At 36.5% G+C, this 15,099-nt stretch overlaps 1 protein-coding gene across 20 annotated transcripts in view; it reads right to left on the bottom strand.

The window, feature by feature from the left end:
* GPHN (gephyrin) overlaps positions 1-15,099 on the bottom strand; it is a 290,109-nt gene that overhangs the window by 129,662 nt on the left and 145,348 nt on the right. For all 20 annotated transcript variants that reach the window (XM_071558087.1, XM_071558093.1, XM_071558090.1 and 17 more), the window contains exon 4: positions 7,836-7,928. In XM_071558087.1, coding sequence (XP_071414188.1) covers positions 7,836-7,928 — 93 coding nt within the window. The remainder of the gene's footprint in view (positions 1-7,835; positions 7,929-15,099) is intronic.

Below are 15,099 nucleotides of genomic sequence, written 5' to 3'. Positions count from 1 at the left end.
GTCTATACAATTTTTTGTTAATTTTCTCTGTATTAAGCTTTTCTCTTTGTAATAGACCATAACCAGAAAAAAATTACACATTAAGGGGAATTACAGGCAATTAAGGCCTGTAATTACAGGCCTGACAATGTTTTCAAGAGTATTTTGCCTTAACTTGATGTTCAATTTTTTTCAGTTGCCTATTATCTTCTCTAAAGTGATGCTTTAATGGAAACTATTTTTAGAAATGCTAAGAGGAAAAAGAATTCCAAAAGTTCCAAATTGAAAATTTCATTATACAGAAGTCCTATGGCAGGTCTATTTTTCTTCCCCAGTTACAGAAAGGACTGCAAAACACATTCATGGTTGTGAATGTGGCTACCCTGCTCATAGGAGACAAGCCAGTTAATAGAGAGGTGTCCACACCAGCTGGGGGCTCTACAGTGAAAATGTGGCTAAAAGGTAACAGCAATACCAAGAGGAGAACCCTTCTCTTTATCCCAATAAAAAGCAAACTGTAAGCGTATCAGTCTTTGGGTATTTTTGGAACTAGTTGAGTTCATTGGGATAGGAACCATTTGTCTACCCACAGCACAAATCAGCCGCCTTCCAACTCACATTCTGAAATTACCTTGGAACAAAAAAGTTATTTTCAAAATTTAAGAATAAAAAAGTGAGATTTCCTGATTACTGTGGCTTTGCTTCTCATTTTGTGAAACATTCAAATCCTTCCCTGCTGTTTTAATATTTTTTTCCAACAGAGCTTGCAAATATTTCATACATCTTTGAAAGTCAGAAAACAGAACTTCTATTTGCTAATCAAGAGGATTAAGGACAGCTAAAATAAAGCAAATAAAAGCTGATCCTCAAATGGGCAAAAATATCCCAAAGGTGTAACAGGACTGCTATTAGCATTACCTTTACGATATGATGGTCAGACAACTTTACACAGAAGGTTAATCCATTAGTTAAGTAATAAAAAAGATATTTGCCCCAGCATACTCAGCCAGTATTATCAGGGGTTTGCATTTTCAAAAAAGAGACAGAAGCAATTAATATAATCCTTTTGAATTCAGGAAATAAAATCGCTTAATTATTCATTTCAGGATCCATTTGATTCAAACTGTCTTCTATCTAACACACACAGAACATAAAGCCAGAATCTAGTTTAGCCTTCCACACAGGGTAGTTCATTCAACATCATCGTTGACTTTGTAAGAAGTACAAGATAATCTGAGCTTTGCAAGACATTTCTCCCACTATCAAACACTTTTGATTTGACAGAATTAAAATGATGAATACAGCTCTTCTTTAGGGAATTTTTTTGTATTATTAATCTCTTAGACAAACAAACCAACCCCATCTGATTTCCTTATCAGATTTTTCTGACTCAAGCTTCCTATCAGCAGCTATTTTTACAATTCTCTTTAGTAGGCAAAGAAAGTCTTTGGTAACTTACAAAGCCTTTAGTACTGTACATTATTATTTCCCAAAGGAAGTAGAGTTAAAACCCAAGATATTTCCTAGTTTTCTTCATGACAAACTAAACAGACCAAGTTGTGTAACTTTCACAGAAAGCCTCTCTCCTGGCCATCATGTGTTTTTTTGACCTTTTTCTATATCCACTGTGACACTTGAAACTTTTTAAAAGGGAATGTCAGAAAAAATAAACAGCTTTGCATTTCAGACACATCAATCCCATATACAGACAAGCATCCTCTGTATTCTGACTCCTTTTATTTTCCACACTCTCCTCACAGTTGTCTGTGTTGGGAAATCTAGACACAAACAAGTTAGGAGACATACATTCTTTCAATCCAGTACCTCAGCTGGACTGACAGTCAAAAACTGCTGTTTATGCAGCAGAATATAAAGAATTTACCAAGCCCTCTTCATTTATCCAAATAACCATTCTTCAGGAATACTCTCTCTGCATCTATTTCCTCCATCCTTTGGTGGTTTTTTATTTATTTGGTTGGGGTTTTTTCTTTGTTGGTGTTGGCTTTTTGGGGGGGTGGTGGTTGTTTGTTTTGTTTGCTGGTCTTATTTTTTTGAGTAACCTCTGACATTTGAGCAAATGGAGCTGAAATGGGATCTGGCTTTCTTCCCCTTCAGATTTCTCACTATCGGTGTCCTGGCAGCTTTGCACATGTTTCCATGCAGTGACTGCAGTTGATGATGGCACAACCAAGCCCTTCAGTGATGATGGTGTGTTACCCAGTTTCCCTGAGAAGAGAAAGGCAGCTTTTAGCCCTTCAGAAGTCATCTAAATCAGTGCGGAATTTCTCAAGACACAGGTACTTCCGTAACCTGACAGTGTACTATGCAGTGCAAGTATTTGCATATTACTTCTCAAAGAAACTGTATCAGAGTAGCTGATAAACTAACAGAGTAGTAGAGAATTTGGAAGGAGTCTGTCACAGAGCAATCTATTGCCCTTAAGCATGTTTGTTGCTTAGATGCACGTTGCACAGTTTTGTAATTCAGACCCTTTAGGAGCAAGCTGGGTTGGAAACAATTTTCTAAGAAATATGAAGGCCTCAAAATGCCTGATGGCAAGTTCCAGGGTCAGACATCGTCCACACACATCACACTTCGTTACACAGCAGCTCAACACAGGAATCAATGCAGAGCAAGACCTCCATTAAGAGATATGGAAAGCTACAGTCTTCATATAGACTACAAAATATAGGCTGAAAAAGGCTAATAAATTGGAGAGTATCTGGAATATTGAAGGGTGAAAAACTAAAACAACAGCCTGGGTCATTAGAGGTTGTACAACTTCATATTATTCCTACCACAAAATTACTTATGCCCCATATGAAATGAAGGCTTCGTTCCTTCTCACTATGGAGCCATCCTGAAGTGACAATTTATAAAAAGAAAATTAGTTTCTTTTGTTCCAGTGAAACACTAAAATATTGCCAAAGAAGAAGAGAAGCACTCCTATAACCACAACAAACAACAGTAGAAATCCTGCTGCTCTAGAAAGGCACTGTTTGAACCAGGAAGACAACTCCTCCAGTATATTATTTCTAGTTTAAGTTATTGCCTATTAAATGGAAATGGTTATTTCAAAGTAAGTCTCAGAGGATTTGGGTTAATCTGAGGGGAACGTGTTCTTGTGAGAGTATGTTGTGTCACAAGCATCTTATTTCATTAACAGAGCTAAAGGGAGAGCAAACAAACAGACAGAACATATGAAAACTACAAATAACAGAGATTAAGAAGGTTGCTGTCACTACTTGAGGCAGAGAAATTGAAGGATACAGGCATGAAAATAGCCTGTGGAAATAAAAAGGAATTTGAAGAAAAATCCCAAGAGATACCTCAGAGAATGGGGAAAAGCCAGGTGACAAAAAATTTGCAACTGGTAATGATTTTAAAAATGCTGCTGCAATTTTGAACTGAATATACAAAGACTTAAGTCATAGCAGAACTGGGATTTGCTTCTCTCCAAACATGACTTCTGTGTGGCTATATTTGGAACATTTTGTTCATTCTGGACATGCTTTTTTCAGAAAAATGCTGACAAACAGAAGGGAGTTCCAGAAAACAATGAGCTGAAGAACTCTGATGAAAGAATAAACAAATATGCATACATTGTCAGATTAAATGAAAATAAGACTGTGTTTAAATACATTTAAAATCAGTCTATAAATATCCAAGAATATAAACAGCAAGAACCAAAAGTGCATTCCTAAATTTTTGAGAACACTGGAAAAGGAGGAAGGCTGTAAGAAAACATCTGTCTAGTTTTACATGCTGGAAAAGAGCTCTTCTATGTTTCTTCTAAAGTATTATCTTAAAACTTCAGGATTCCAAATTATCAGCAGTGTGGATGAACTATTTGTGAATACACACAGTGACACAGCTCAGAAATGTGCAGCATCAGCTGAGTCATAAGAAATTGCTTTCTACTGCTATTCTCTAGGTATGTAAAATCAGTCTCATTGCTGGGCAAACAAGACTTGCACAGAATCATACTAGAAACAGAGGGTAAGAAAACAGCTAGAAGGGGGGCAGACAGGTGACTTCTTTGGATGTACAATTTTGCAAAAGAAGAAAAGAAAGTAGAGAAGGCAGAAGACAGAAAACTAAGCAGAACATCTGTACACATAAGACTTTTCCTTTTCCTTTTGTACTGACCACGGGGCAGTTAAATGCCTCCCTGACATCCAATCCCGTCAGATCTCGGAAGCTAAGCAGGGTCAGCCCCGGATTAGTACTTGGATGGGAGACCTCCTGGGAAATGCCGGGTGCTGTAGGTTCTAGTCCTGAGGAACTTCACTGGCACCGCCCAAGCTCGCTTGGCCGTGACAGATGAACCTCAGGACTTAAATGGTGGGGCCAGTTTTGCGCATGCTGAGCCTCACCTAAAATCCACTGCGCAGGCTGGAAGGGCACACCCACGTGGGGACAGCCCTGCCCAAATCTTCGTTTGCGAAGTTTGGCCATACATACAGATTGTACTGACCAACAGCAATAGAGAAAACACATTTCCATCTCAGAAAGATACATAGTGATTGATACAAATGCTGCAATACTATTTAAATTTTTTCACAAAAGTTAATGCATATTATTGTCAGCATTCTTTAAGAACTACCCCTGAAGTACTGTAGTACAAAGGAAAAAAACGTTTGGATCTGGAAGTACAAAACAAAAGTTCCCTAAATAAATTCACCTGGGCTACATGTAAAGCCTGATCACTTCATCCAGCAACAAACACTTCTTAAATCAACAAGCAGACTGTATGAGCAGTTCCAGCACAGGTCTAAAGACTATCCCCATAAATTATATGTAAAGTAAGACTGTAAAAAAATGGGGGTTTATCTACAAAATTAAACCTACACTTCAGCTTTAGTCCAAATGCAAACTACCATCAACTGCCACAATAAAGGATTCCAGCATTCACTAATAACATCTATAACACAGCTACTTTCCAATTCAGCCATTCAGCCAAATTCATTGGCTGAATTTGGGTTTTTAAATATCCACACGCATCTCCTCATTTCTAGTCACGCAGTCAAGAAAGTGAAGGATACTCACATGGCTTAATTAAACTGACCTTCAGCCTTCAACATGAGAATCTTAGAACTAATTTAAAAGCTTCTCCCCACCCACTGACTAGAGAGAGGCTATAAATTTAGCGATCAGAGACAGGTAAGGAAAATCAGATGTTGCAAATATACCTAAAATTGTCTATTCCAGGTCAAGAAAAAATGTCATGACACATGATTGAAACACCTACAATAACCTGGGGTATGGTTGTAATATAGTGTTCAAAAGGCAAAGTGAGTGGGGAAATTACTAATTTTTTTGAAACTTAATTATACATTTCTAAAGTATCAAGAAGCTATTTTTTGCTGTATTATGACAGGCACTTAATTTCAATTTTATCAATGATTACAAAATTCAATTAACAGTCTTTGGGCTGTAAATACTCCCAGGAACTACCTTTACCATGTATGCACAAAAGCAATTATATATCTATACTCAGTAAAGAAAGCAGAAAAACATGCTTTCTAATCCAAATTACAGGAGAACTTGGGAGAAGCAGGACTGAAACATAACAGCTGAAATATGACCACTGAGACCACTCCTCCTGTTCTCCAGAAAAATATTAAAACATCTTCAATTACCAGATTCAATTCTTATCAGTTGTGAAATCACCTTTCAGAGATGACTTCTCAATGGCACAATGTCACGATCACATCCTTTCATTCTCAGTTCAGCAATGAGAGCATGCTGGACCAACACCACACATGGAAGAGATTAAAACCAGTTCCTGTATCTGTGCAAATTTTCCTAAAGTAAAGGTTTGTTATTGCATATTTTGTGATTTTTTTAATTTTGACTTGGCTTTCACATTGACCTAAAAGACATACAATATGGGGACAAAACTTACGCTTCTTAATATGTTTTTGCAATGACACATACTGGCAAACTGATTTTCTTCCCTTAAAATGTTTGAATGAATAATCTAATAAACCTTATCATAGGGAAAACCTTTATCATTGCCACTTTGTAATAAAACTTGGGATTCAATCTCTCCACTGTGACTGAAGTTTCATAATGCAAGTTAATTCAACTTAATTGAGTGAAAAATGAGTAAATAGTCTCCTATGTAAATTCTTTTAAAGTATGGGAATAATTTGACAGTCAGAACAACACTCGATTCTGTTATGACCAGCCCAAGTCTGGCATACCTGTCACATTTGAAAACAACACAGTTTTTGTTCAGTGCAAGTTATTCACGACTTAATATTAATGTGGTTTCATTCTATAAAGACACATTAACAACTCAGATTAACTTTCAAAACTCATCAACTCATCAAAACTGATCCAACAAATCACCTTCTCCTGTCTTCATTACTTTGAGTAACAGCAATGCAGTGTCAGGAAAATAGTAGGTGTTTATATGCAGAGTTCTCATTTGTTTATTTCTTGTCCCAAATGCTGCTTGAGAACCTGTGGTTAATTTTTGGCACTGGCTGCAATGTTTCCTCTGGCACTACTGCCTAGGCCCATTCCTGCACAAAGGAAAACTGAAGCAGAAATTCAGCCATCCTTCTACACAGTCCGTTAAAACAACCTTCAAAACCATTAAGTTGTTTGCAAGCAAGATACAAATTGCACCAATGCACTCTTTTCACTTTTGGTCGCTTTAGCACAGTGATTAATCTGCAAATTCAGTTTCACTGGCCAGCACCCTGTGGTCATCTGCCACTGTTCCCATTTCCTGATACACAGAACCCAAGGCTCCAGCTACTCAAGATTTCTAGTATATAATCTAAAAACATCAAAAGAAATGAACAGAAGCATTTTGTTTATATGTTTCTTTAGTTACAGAAATGTTATACAATTGATTAAAAAATGTTTGCAGATTTCTAATGGAAAAAAAAATTTAAACTGCAGCCATGTGAACAGAACACATTTGTAAAAGGCATTGTAGATATGTTGTAAAGAACTCAAATCAACTCTGACACAAAAGTCTTAGCGACTGAAAACTTACATGAGTACTTAAGAGAAAACTAGATATGTTACATTATGCAAATAAACACTTCAAGCACTCAGCCTTAATTCTGCCCTTTAGTGAACATAAGCAAATCAAATAAAGTATGTGATTTTAGAAGTTCATATTAATCTAATTTGGAACCATAAATACCAAAATACTTCAACAGCAATCACACAGTCATTTCATGTGACAACTCATGGCCATGAGGTCCTTAGGTTAAGTTCCCATTTTCACCTCCCTGCTTCATCTCCCTGTAAGTGGAATGTAACCAGATTTCCCATGCAACATTTACTGGGGCAGATTATCTCCACCTCTGTGCCTGTTTAGGATTTTTTTGACAATGTGGTATCATTAATAGTAACTTTGCATGGAATTTTTTCCCCCTGCTATTGGGCTCTCACACTCCAACCTATAATGCAGTAGTTGTCAATGCAGTATTCCGCAAGGGAGAATTAAAGATCTTTCTTATCCCACTGTTCCTTGTGCAGGACATAACAAAAGCCACACAAAATTTTGCTTAGCAGTGTTGTACTGCAGTGGTAAGGAAAATTACGCTAAAAAGCCATTAGAATTTTGTTTTGTAAGGGGACTGGAAAACCATGATGCCACACCACAGTTCAGTTTGAAAGTTATTTCAGGTCAGAACCCAAGGCCAGGGTAATTCTCTTATTCTATAACTCTTCCTTTTTTCTGCTTCAAAGTTGGGTGTCACTTGACTTGCCCACAGGTACTGCAAAGTAAAGTTACAGAGGCAATTAAAAAACAATTCACCCCCCTCCTCCACACTCACACATTTCTACACCAAAGGGCACATGTTTCTGTTCCAGGACTATCTCACCTCTGGAGTGACATCTCGTGGTGCAAACCCTGTTCCTCCAGTAGTTAAAATCAAATTAAGTTCCTTGTCATCACACCAATCTATCAGCGTCTCCTGAAAGAGAACATGAATCTTGTCAGCAACATGTGGGATACAGTTATCTCAGAAAATACCTGAAGACTTGAAAAGTCTTAAAAAGAGAGACAGACACAATAAATACAGAGAATTGTAAAATCACTCATGCTTTTTATACGAAGATTTCACAATGCTATTTATAACTGAGATAAGACAGAATAGTGCAAGTATCCACACAGTACTTTTGGGGAAATGGAAACTAAAATTCTGTTCTCCATCTTTTGATCTGAAATGGAAAACAAGAACTCACCATTATTAAGTTCTATTGCTGTTTCTTTTAATACATAAATATGCCTTGACACATGCTAACAGACTATGTGCATTTACTTCAGATTACAGTGTTGATTCTTGCTACAGTAACTTGGGTTTCCAGGCTGCACTTTCCAACAGCCTGAAAAAAGCAAGAACCACGTATTTGTATGCTTAGCCACTGAAAGATGCAACAATGCACCTGATGCAGCAACAGAAAAAGATGATCTATTATCATCTTTTCTATATTCCCTCCAACATCTCAACAGGAGCATATATATCCATTCCAAGGGTTGACTAAGAAATCTGCCGTGCAAATTCAATGACTTGCAATACTGGATAATTCATGATACTACAGAAGAATTTAATTTTATTTGCATTCAGTTTTCAAACGACTTTTTAAACTAGTTTTCAAACTGTGATAAAAATTTGACACAAGCAGAAAATGTATTTAATCTGAATGTGATTATATCACTTGTCCTTCCTACTCTGCTGTGTGCTAGTACAGCAGCAGCATGTCTGCCTGGAGTGCAAAATGAGCTGTGTTGCCTCAAGTACACTCATTTATTACAGTGAAGTATCCATCAGCACAAATCAGATCAATTACTTAGACAGCTGTCCTCATACTAGCAAAGAAACATCATTTTTCCCAAAAAGTTTATGGCACATTCAAGTTTCTGGAGTATTATATTGGGGCACAACAAATAGTTCTGGTGACTGTTGGCTCGAAGCATATTATTTATCATAAAATTAGCTCTGAGAAATATACTGATTTTAAAAGCTTAAAATAAAACTCGCCATGACATTTTAAAAAGTACTACCAATTTATATTAATCCTCAGCTGTATTTTCTGCAGGCTTTGTACTGCTATGTAGCTTCAATTTAACAAGAGGCTCATATACAGATGCTTCCAAGTTGCAGCTGGAGTAATGACTGCAAGCCCCACCATGCAAACATGTCCAAGGATTACTTGAAGTGGCAAAGCCAAAGGTTCTGTATTTATTTCTTCTTTCTTTACTTATCCTTCCCCTTTCTCTTTTGCATTCTCTCTTGTCTTTATTAAAATCATTCATCATTTTACTGTACCCCTTTGGAGGATGGCATTCTAATTAACCAGGCTGGAGATCACCCAAAGTTTGTTATATGAATATTTCAAATAAGAGAAAGGAACACAGATAATGTCTCAAACACATACACAAATGAACTATTAAGTCTGGCTTTTAACTTACATTTTGAAAAAAAAAAAAAGAATTATGGTAGTAGAAAGCATTTTAAGACTTAAAACTGTTTGTTTTAAATACAGAGATATGCACCAGAAAATTTATTTTAAAGAGGTGGCATCTTCTCTACTTCATCATCTAAAAACGTATTTGTCTTGACTTCAAGTAAGTACAAATTTCAGAGAATACTTCAAAGATTTCACTCTTTGGCGAAGTTAGACCTTAATATTGTATTTTAAAAATTACTGTAATCAGGAAAAAATCCTCAGTATGAAACAGGAGGGATAGATTTTGGTGTTTTGATTTGGTTTTTTTAAATGAAGCATTTATCTTTAGATAAATGTCCCAGTTCACCAGGTGGGACCAGCTATCACTGTGTGTGGGATGATCAAAGCTGTGTATTCTACCCCCTCTATTCATTCCCCAAGGACAATGGACCATTAGCAGCAGCTGCCCAGGGAGTCATTAGCACCTTCACACCCAGCCTGAGGCTGCTAATGGGCTATCAACGGCTCAACAATACCTCCTGGCTCCCAGAGTTAATCACCCATTGTGTGAGTCCCCGCCCAGGGGGAGGGACTGGGTGCCCCCTGAGGGTACATAAGTGGTGGGTAAGACCTTGGGAAGGGTGGGTTGGATCTAGAGGAGCAGCAGGACTTTGACAGGAGGAGACCACTGCTCTTGACTAGACTACACTACAACTGCCACTCTTGACCAGACTACAAGCCATTATCTGCACCAACAGGTTTCTCACTTTTTTTTGCTTTGGACTTGGGGGGGAAACCAAGTGGGTCTCGGCGCAAGGGCTAACAAACCCCTTTGGGTTTGTGCCCCAGGACACTGGGTTATACTGCTAGGTTTTGTGAGTTGAAAGCAATTTCCCCTTTGTGTCAGTGTATTTATGGTAACATCTTTCATTAAATTGTAATTCTGACTTATAATCTCTCTTGTGGTGGGTCCATTTCTCCTGCCGGTTTATCTTTAAACCACCACAATAAAATAAAACCTGTTAAACTCCAACTGGTTTTACAGAAAAAATACAAAACATAAATCCTTCCTCTGTTCTCATTTTTGCTACAGTTCAGTAATACTCCAGTTAATATAGGGGGAAAGAGTCATATGATAACCTACAAAAAGCTAAACAAATCAGTACCCTAACTCTTTCATTAACTGAGCAACAATAAAGTGCCTTTTCCTGCTACTCCATCAGTGTACTTAGACAGACATAGAATTCTCTATCAAGTTCTAGTTACAGAAAAGAAACTTCCAGCCTTTCAGAGAGAATACCTTTGACTATAAGGCAGTAAGTTTGGGTTTTGTTGTATTTTACAAGTGCAAATTTAATACTCAGATATTTTTAAACCATGGAAAAATACCTGAGACTGATATTCAGCTTATTTACTTTCTCTCTATCCACAAAATTCTGTCCTACAAAATATTCTCATTGATGTTTTAAGTATCTTAAAAAGGAAGCCCCACAGCCTCATCAATTGTGGACAAACAGAGGACTCATTCACTTTGCTGCTGACCACAGTCCAGCCAGATTCTCCCTGGCTTGGCAGAGAACTGAATTTTCTGTGTCTTCAGATGAGAATTTCTCTACACCAGTGACCCGATAATTTGGCTTTACTGATGCTGTATAAGTAAAATTATTATGCAACATCTCAAGCAAAGAAAATTTCCTTTAATAATTTTTATGCATATTTCTCCTCTTATTGTTTCACTGATGATAAGCTTTCAGGAGAAAATGAGAGTAGGTCAACAGATTATGTAAATCACTGTCACTTCACTCAACTCAATGAAATGATGCTGACAGATACAAAATACAGTATATGTCTCTGAAAACAGTAGTGTAAAATGACCACCACATTTTAAAAAGTCAGAACAGAACTAAAGACCTCCAGAAGAAAAGCCCCAACCAATACAGAGCTTAATATTTTTTCCAATTAATACCCCAAAATAGTTATTTTTTAATGTCAGTGTAGACAAGGAGAAATGATGTTATTATAGACAGTTCCTCTAGAAACAATTTTATTTCAGAATGACACAACTGTGATTATAAGCTTCCCAGATTTCACTGAAGTCCTAGAGTAATTGTATTAATTATGTTTTTAGCTGCACAGAAATAAACTGCCAGCCCAGTTGTCTCCTTAAACTTTGCATTAGATCTAGTGCCCTGCCCTCTGTATCTATTTCTTTTTCAAATACATTTAAATTTCTCTCATTTAAATTAGTAAGAAATCCTTAGGTGTAACAAACAATTTATTTCCATCTCTTGCTCCAAAGAGCTCTTGTTTCTATCAGTCCCCTCTCTCCTCCAATCTGGAGCTACTGTTGGACTGCCCAACCTTGAAATTATTTCAGTTACAACACTGCTGATCACAAACTTTTCTTATGATCTGCCTGAATTTTCTCAAACCAGTGTTGATTTCACAGATGTAGAAAAATCTTGCCTCATTCTTTCTTTGAGTTCTTGGCTTTCACAGATAAATTTGTTGATTTTAAGACCAATAAAGATCATTACCTCATGGGAAGAATGCCTACAGTGCATGGCACAGTACAGATACCCTATGTTTATCGCAGATACGTGCTTGAAAATTCATACAGGCACCGTCACATTAAGACACACTAAATCCAAAAACCATACATATATATTCTTCTGGCATCACACCTAAGCCAGTGCTACCTGAAATTTCAGTCAGTGAATGCCTAAAACACTTAGAGACATAATTCCTTTTGCAGAGGTAACTTAAGCATCTCAATATCCAAGATGCAAAACTGCCTTTTGTCTAAGCTGCAGTGGGCAACTCAGAATTTTGGTCAGTTCCTCCTGTATTTAAAACAAATTCTAGGACTCAGTCTCCTCAATTAACCACTCAGCCTTGATCTAGAGGATTCAAATCACAGAAAATACAGAATAATTTAATTTGGTAGGGTTTTCCAGCACCTATTCATGATTATCATTGAGTATTGCTGTGTTTCTAGTTGCTCTTCTTTACTGATAGTTTCTGTGGGATAATGCGCCACTGTAACACAAAAGAAACCTGCTGACAGAACACACGATAACTATGATGCTATTTTGTAACTCAATGAATGTACCATCCTCTAATCTCTATAAGGAAAAACAAATAGGGATTGCTTTCTGAAAGGAAAGAAACAAGTCCCTGATCTTTAGAGATAACTGAAGTTCATGGATCACTTAGTAAATTTTTGGAGTCTCACACAATAAGGCCTTATTATAATAATGGATACTCTACATTTCTGTCCTTGATTGTTGCTTCACTTGAACAATAGAGTAGAGCAGTTCAAAATGTGCAATTAATAATTTCTTTTTCAGACTGACAAAGGTCACACATTCACTGACAGAGTATCATAAAGCATGGGGTTAGGCTGCAATTTAAACTTGAGACAGGTTGCAAGATGCTTCAGTCCCCTCACTGCGACAGGATGGTGGTCTTCACATAGACACTGAGACTACAACCCTTATCTGGAGCAGAAGTACTACAAAGCACACAAAAATGGTCATTGGCGATCTGACTAAAATGCCTGCACAGAAGAGCTGAGGTCCTGAGGACTGTTCCTTTTCTACGATGCTACAGTCTGTGGTATTTCTTGTCTTTTTTTTTCCCCATCACTTTGCTATGAGAGTGTGATTACACTCCCACATGTTTATGCTTCCAAAAGCATAAGTACTAGAATACATTCCTTCAAGTCAATATTCTGGTGCTTACCACTTAGATTAACATGTATAACTTTTTCCTTTCAAAACATAATTTATTTCCCAATACAAGCATTGTAACAATAATTATCATTACAAATACATATTTTCATAGACCTCAGCCACTAAATACAACATGTGCACCACTATAATTTAAAACATACAGAAATAATAGGGAAATGCTAAAAACATATTTTAAAAAGATATTTGGTATTTTGGCACATGCTAAATTTTTCTAGCAAACTTGACCTTCTACAAAATGACACATTCAGGACCATTTAAAATATGCAAAAATTTAACTGCAATTGCTGAACAAATACCAATGTTAAATATGAAGTTTAATTATGAAACAGTATATGTTTACTTACATGGGACTTTGAGACACAAGTCAGTCAGTATAAGCTGGTTACAGACATGCACACTATCCAGAAGTCCTCAAAACAACTTTGAAAGATCATTGTGGCTTCCAGGAAAAATTACTAATAGTGTTTAGAGACACAGAACTTGTGTTCTCCAGAACAGATCTCAAAACTGCAAGCTTTGTAAAGTTACGTAAATTCTATATTTGCAAGTAAATCCTGTTTACTCTAGGAAAGCATATTTCAGAATGCAAGGACAAACATAGAACCATATGTTCTTAAAACTACAATGATAACTTTCCTTAGTGATCCAAGTCAAACAGGAAAAATTCTAATAATAAAAAAGCCATATTGAATATTAATTCAATCTTCTTTCACAATTTTTGGGCTCAAGCTAAAAGAGGGTCATAAATAAATTTCATTCCTGATGATTTAACATCATCATGATGAAAAAATTACAATGAATGACAATATGGGAACACATATCAAAAAAGAGAAAGCCTGCAGAGTCACAGATTTGCTAAGAGAATGGGATGTTATTTTGACTAGTGAGCTTCAGGAACACAGGAATCAGCACATTAAGATGTCATAACAACCTTGGCTTGGTTATGTGGCTTGAACTACTCCAGATCACCGCTCACTAAGATTGAGCCTGACACTATGCCATGAGAGAGCACACAGAACTGAATGAATCAGAAATTCATGTCACAGCACACAAAGCAGAAGAAAAGAAAAACAAAACATAAAATAACCCAATTGTTGCTCATTATTGTATTTTTAGGAGTTTGAATCTTCTCTATTGAGTGGAAACTCAAGTACCACCCAAGAACCTGGATACCTACAAAAAACAGGCACTCAAGGAAAGAGTTTGAAAAAGAAGGAAGCTCTTAGAAATGTTAATGTATTCTTGGAATTAATTTCACATTTTTGCCCTATTTCCTGTAGAAGTTTTATTTCTTATGCTCACAATCCTTTTCTTACTGTTTGCAAGCTCCCCTTAAATGTGGAGGTATGAAGATAATCATGTGTGGAGCAATGATTTTCCAAATAATCAATCTCAAAATGATTTAAGAATATCAGAAAGTTAGACTAAAACACCATGAACATACGCTTGGTGGTTTTTTATGTTTTCTATTATTTCCACTCCTTTTTTCCTTCCCCACCCTCAAAGGACAGAAAGTAAGAGAAACGTTAGGATGACATTCAGAGTGCATTCATTGTAGTCAAGAGATGTGGTTGAAATGCAAGTGCATATCTCATTGTGTCTCAATACACCTTTCCATATTTTGAGATTCTACAGAACATAGGAAGCAGTCTTTTGAAGTTTCTACAGATATATTTGCAGTTTCCAGCATCACAGTAATTTTGCAGTTGTTTTTCTAAATACTATGCTAATGTACTAGAAGATATCATAAAAGTGCAACTGTTTTACTGAAATGCAATACTAAAGAAGGAAAGTAATAAAAATGCACTCTATAAATAGCTTAATATTTTAAATGGAAGTTTAATTACAGGCATTTTCCATTTCAAATAAATTGCAGCTATTGAATATTTCAAGGTTCAACATACCTATGCAGTCTGTAACATAAACTTTTCTAAAAACG

This window comes from Pithys albifrons, chromosome 6, assembly GCF_047495875.1.
Source record: "Pithys albifrons albifrons isolate INPA30051 chromosome 6, PitAlb_v1, whole genome shotgun sequence".
Taxonomy (NCBI): Eukaryota; Metazoa; Chordata; class Aves; order Passeriformes; family Thamnophilidae; genus Pithys; species Pithys albifrons.
The sequence above is the reverse complement of the archived record's forward strand: the minus strand, read 5'-3'. Positions and strand labels throughout refer to the sequence as shown.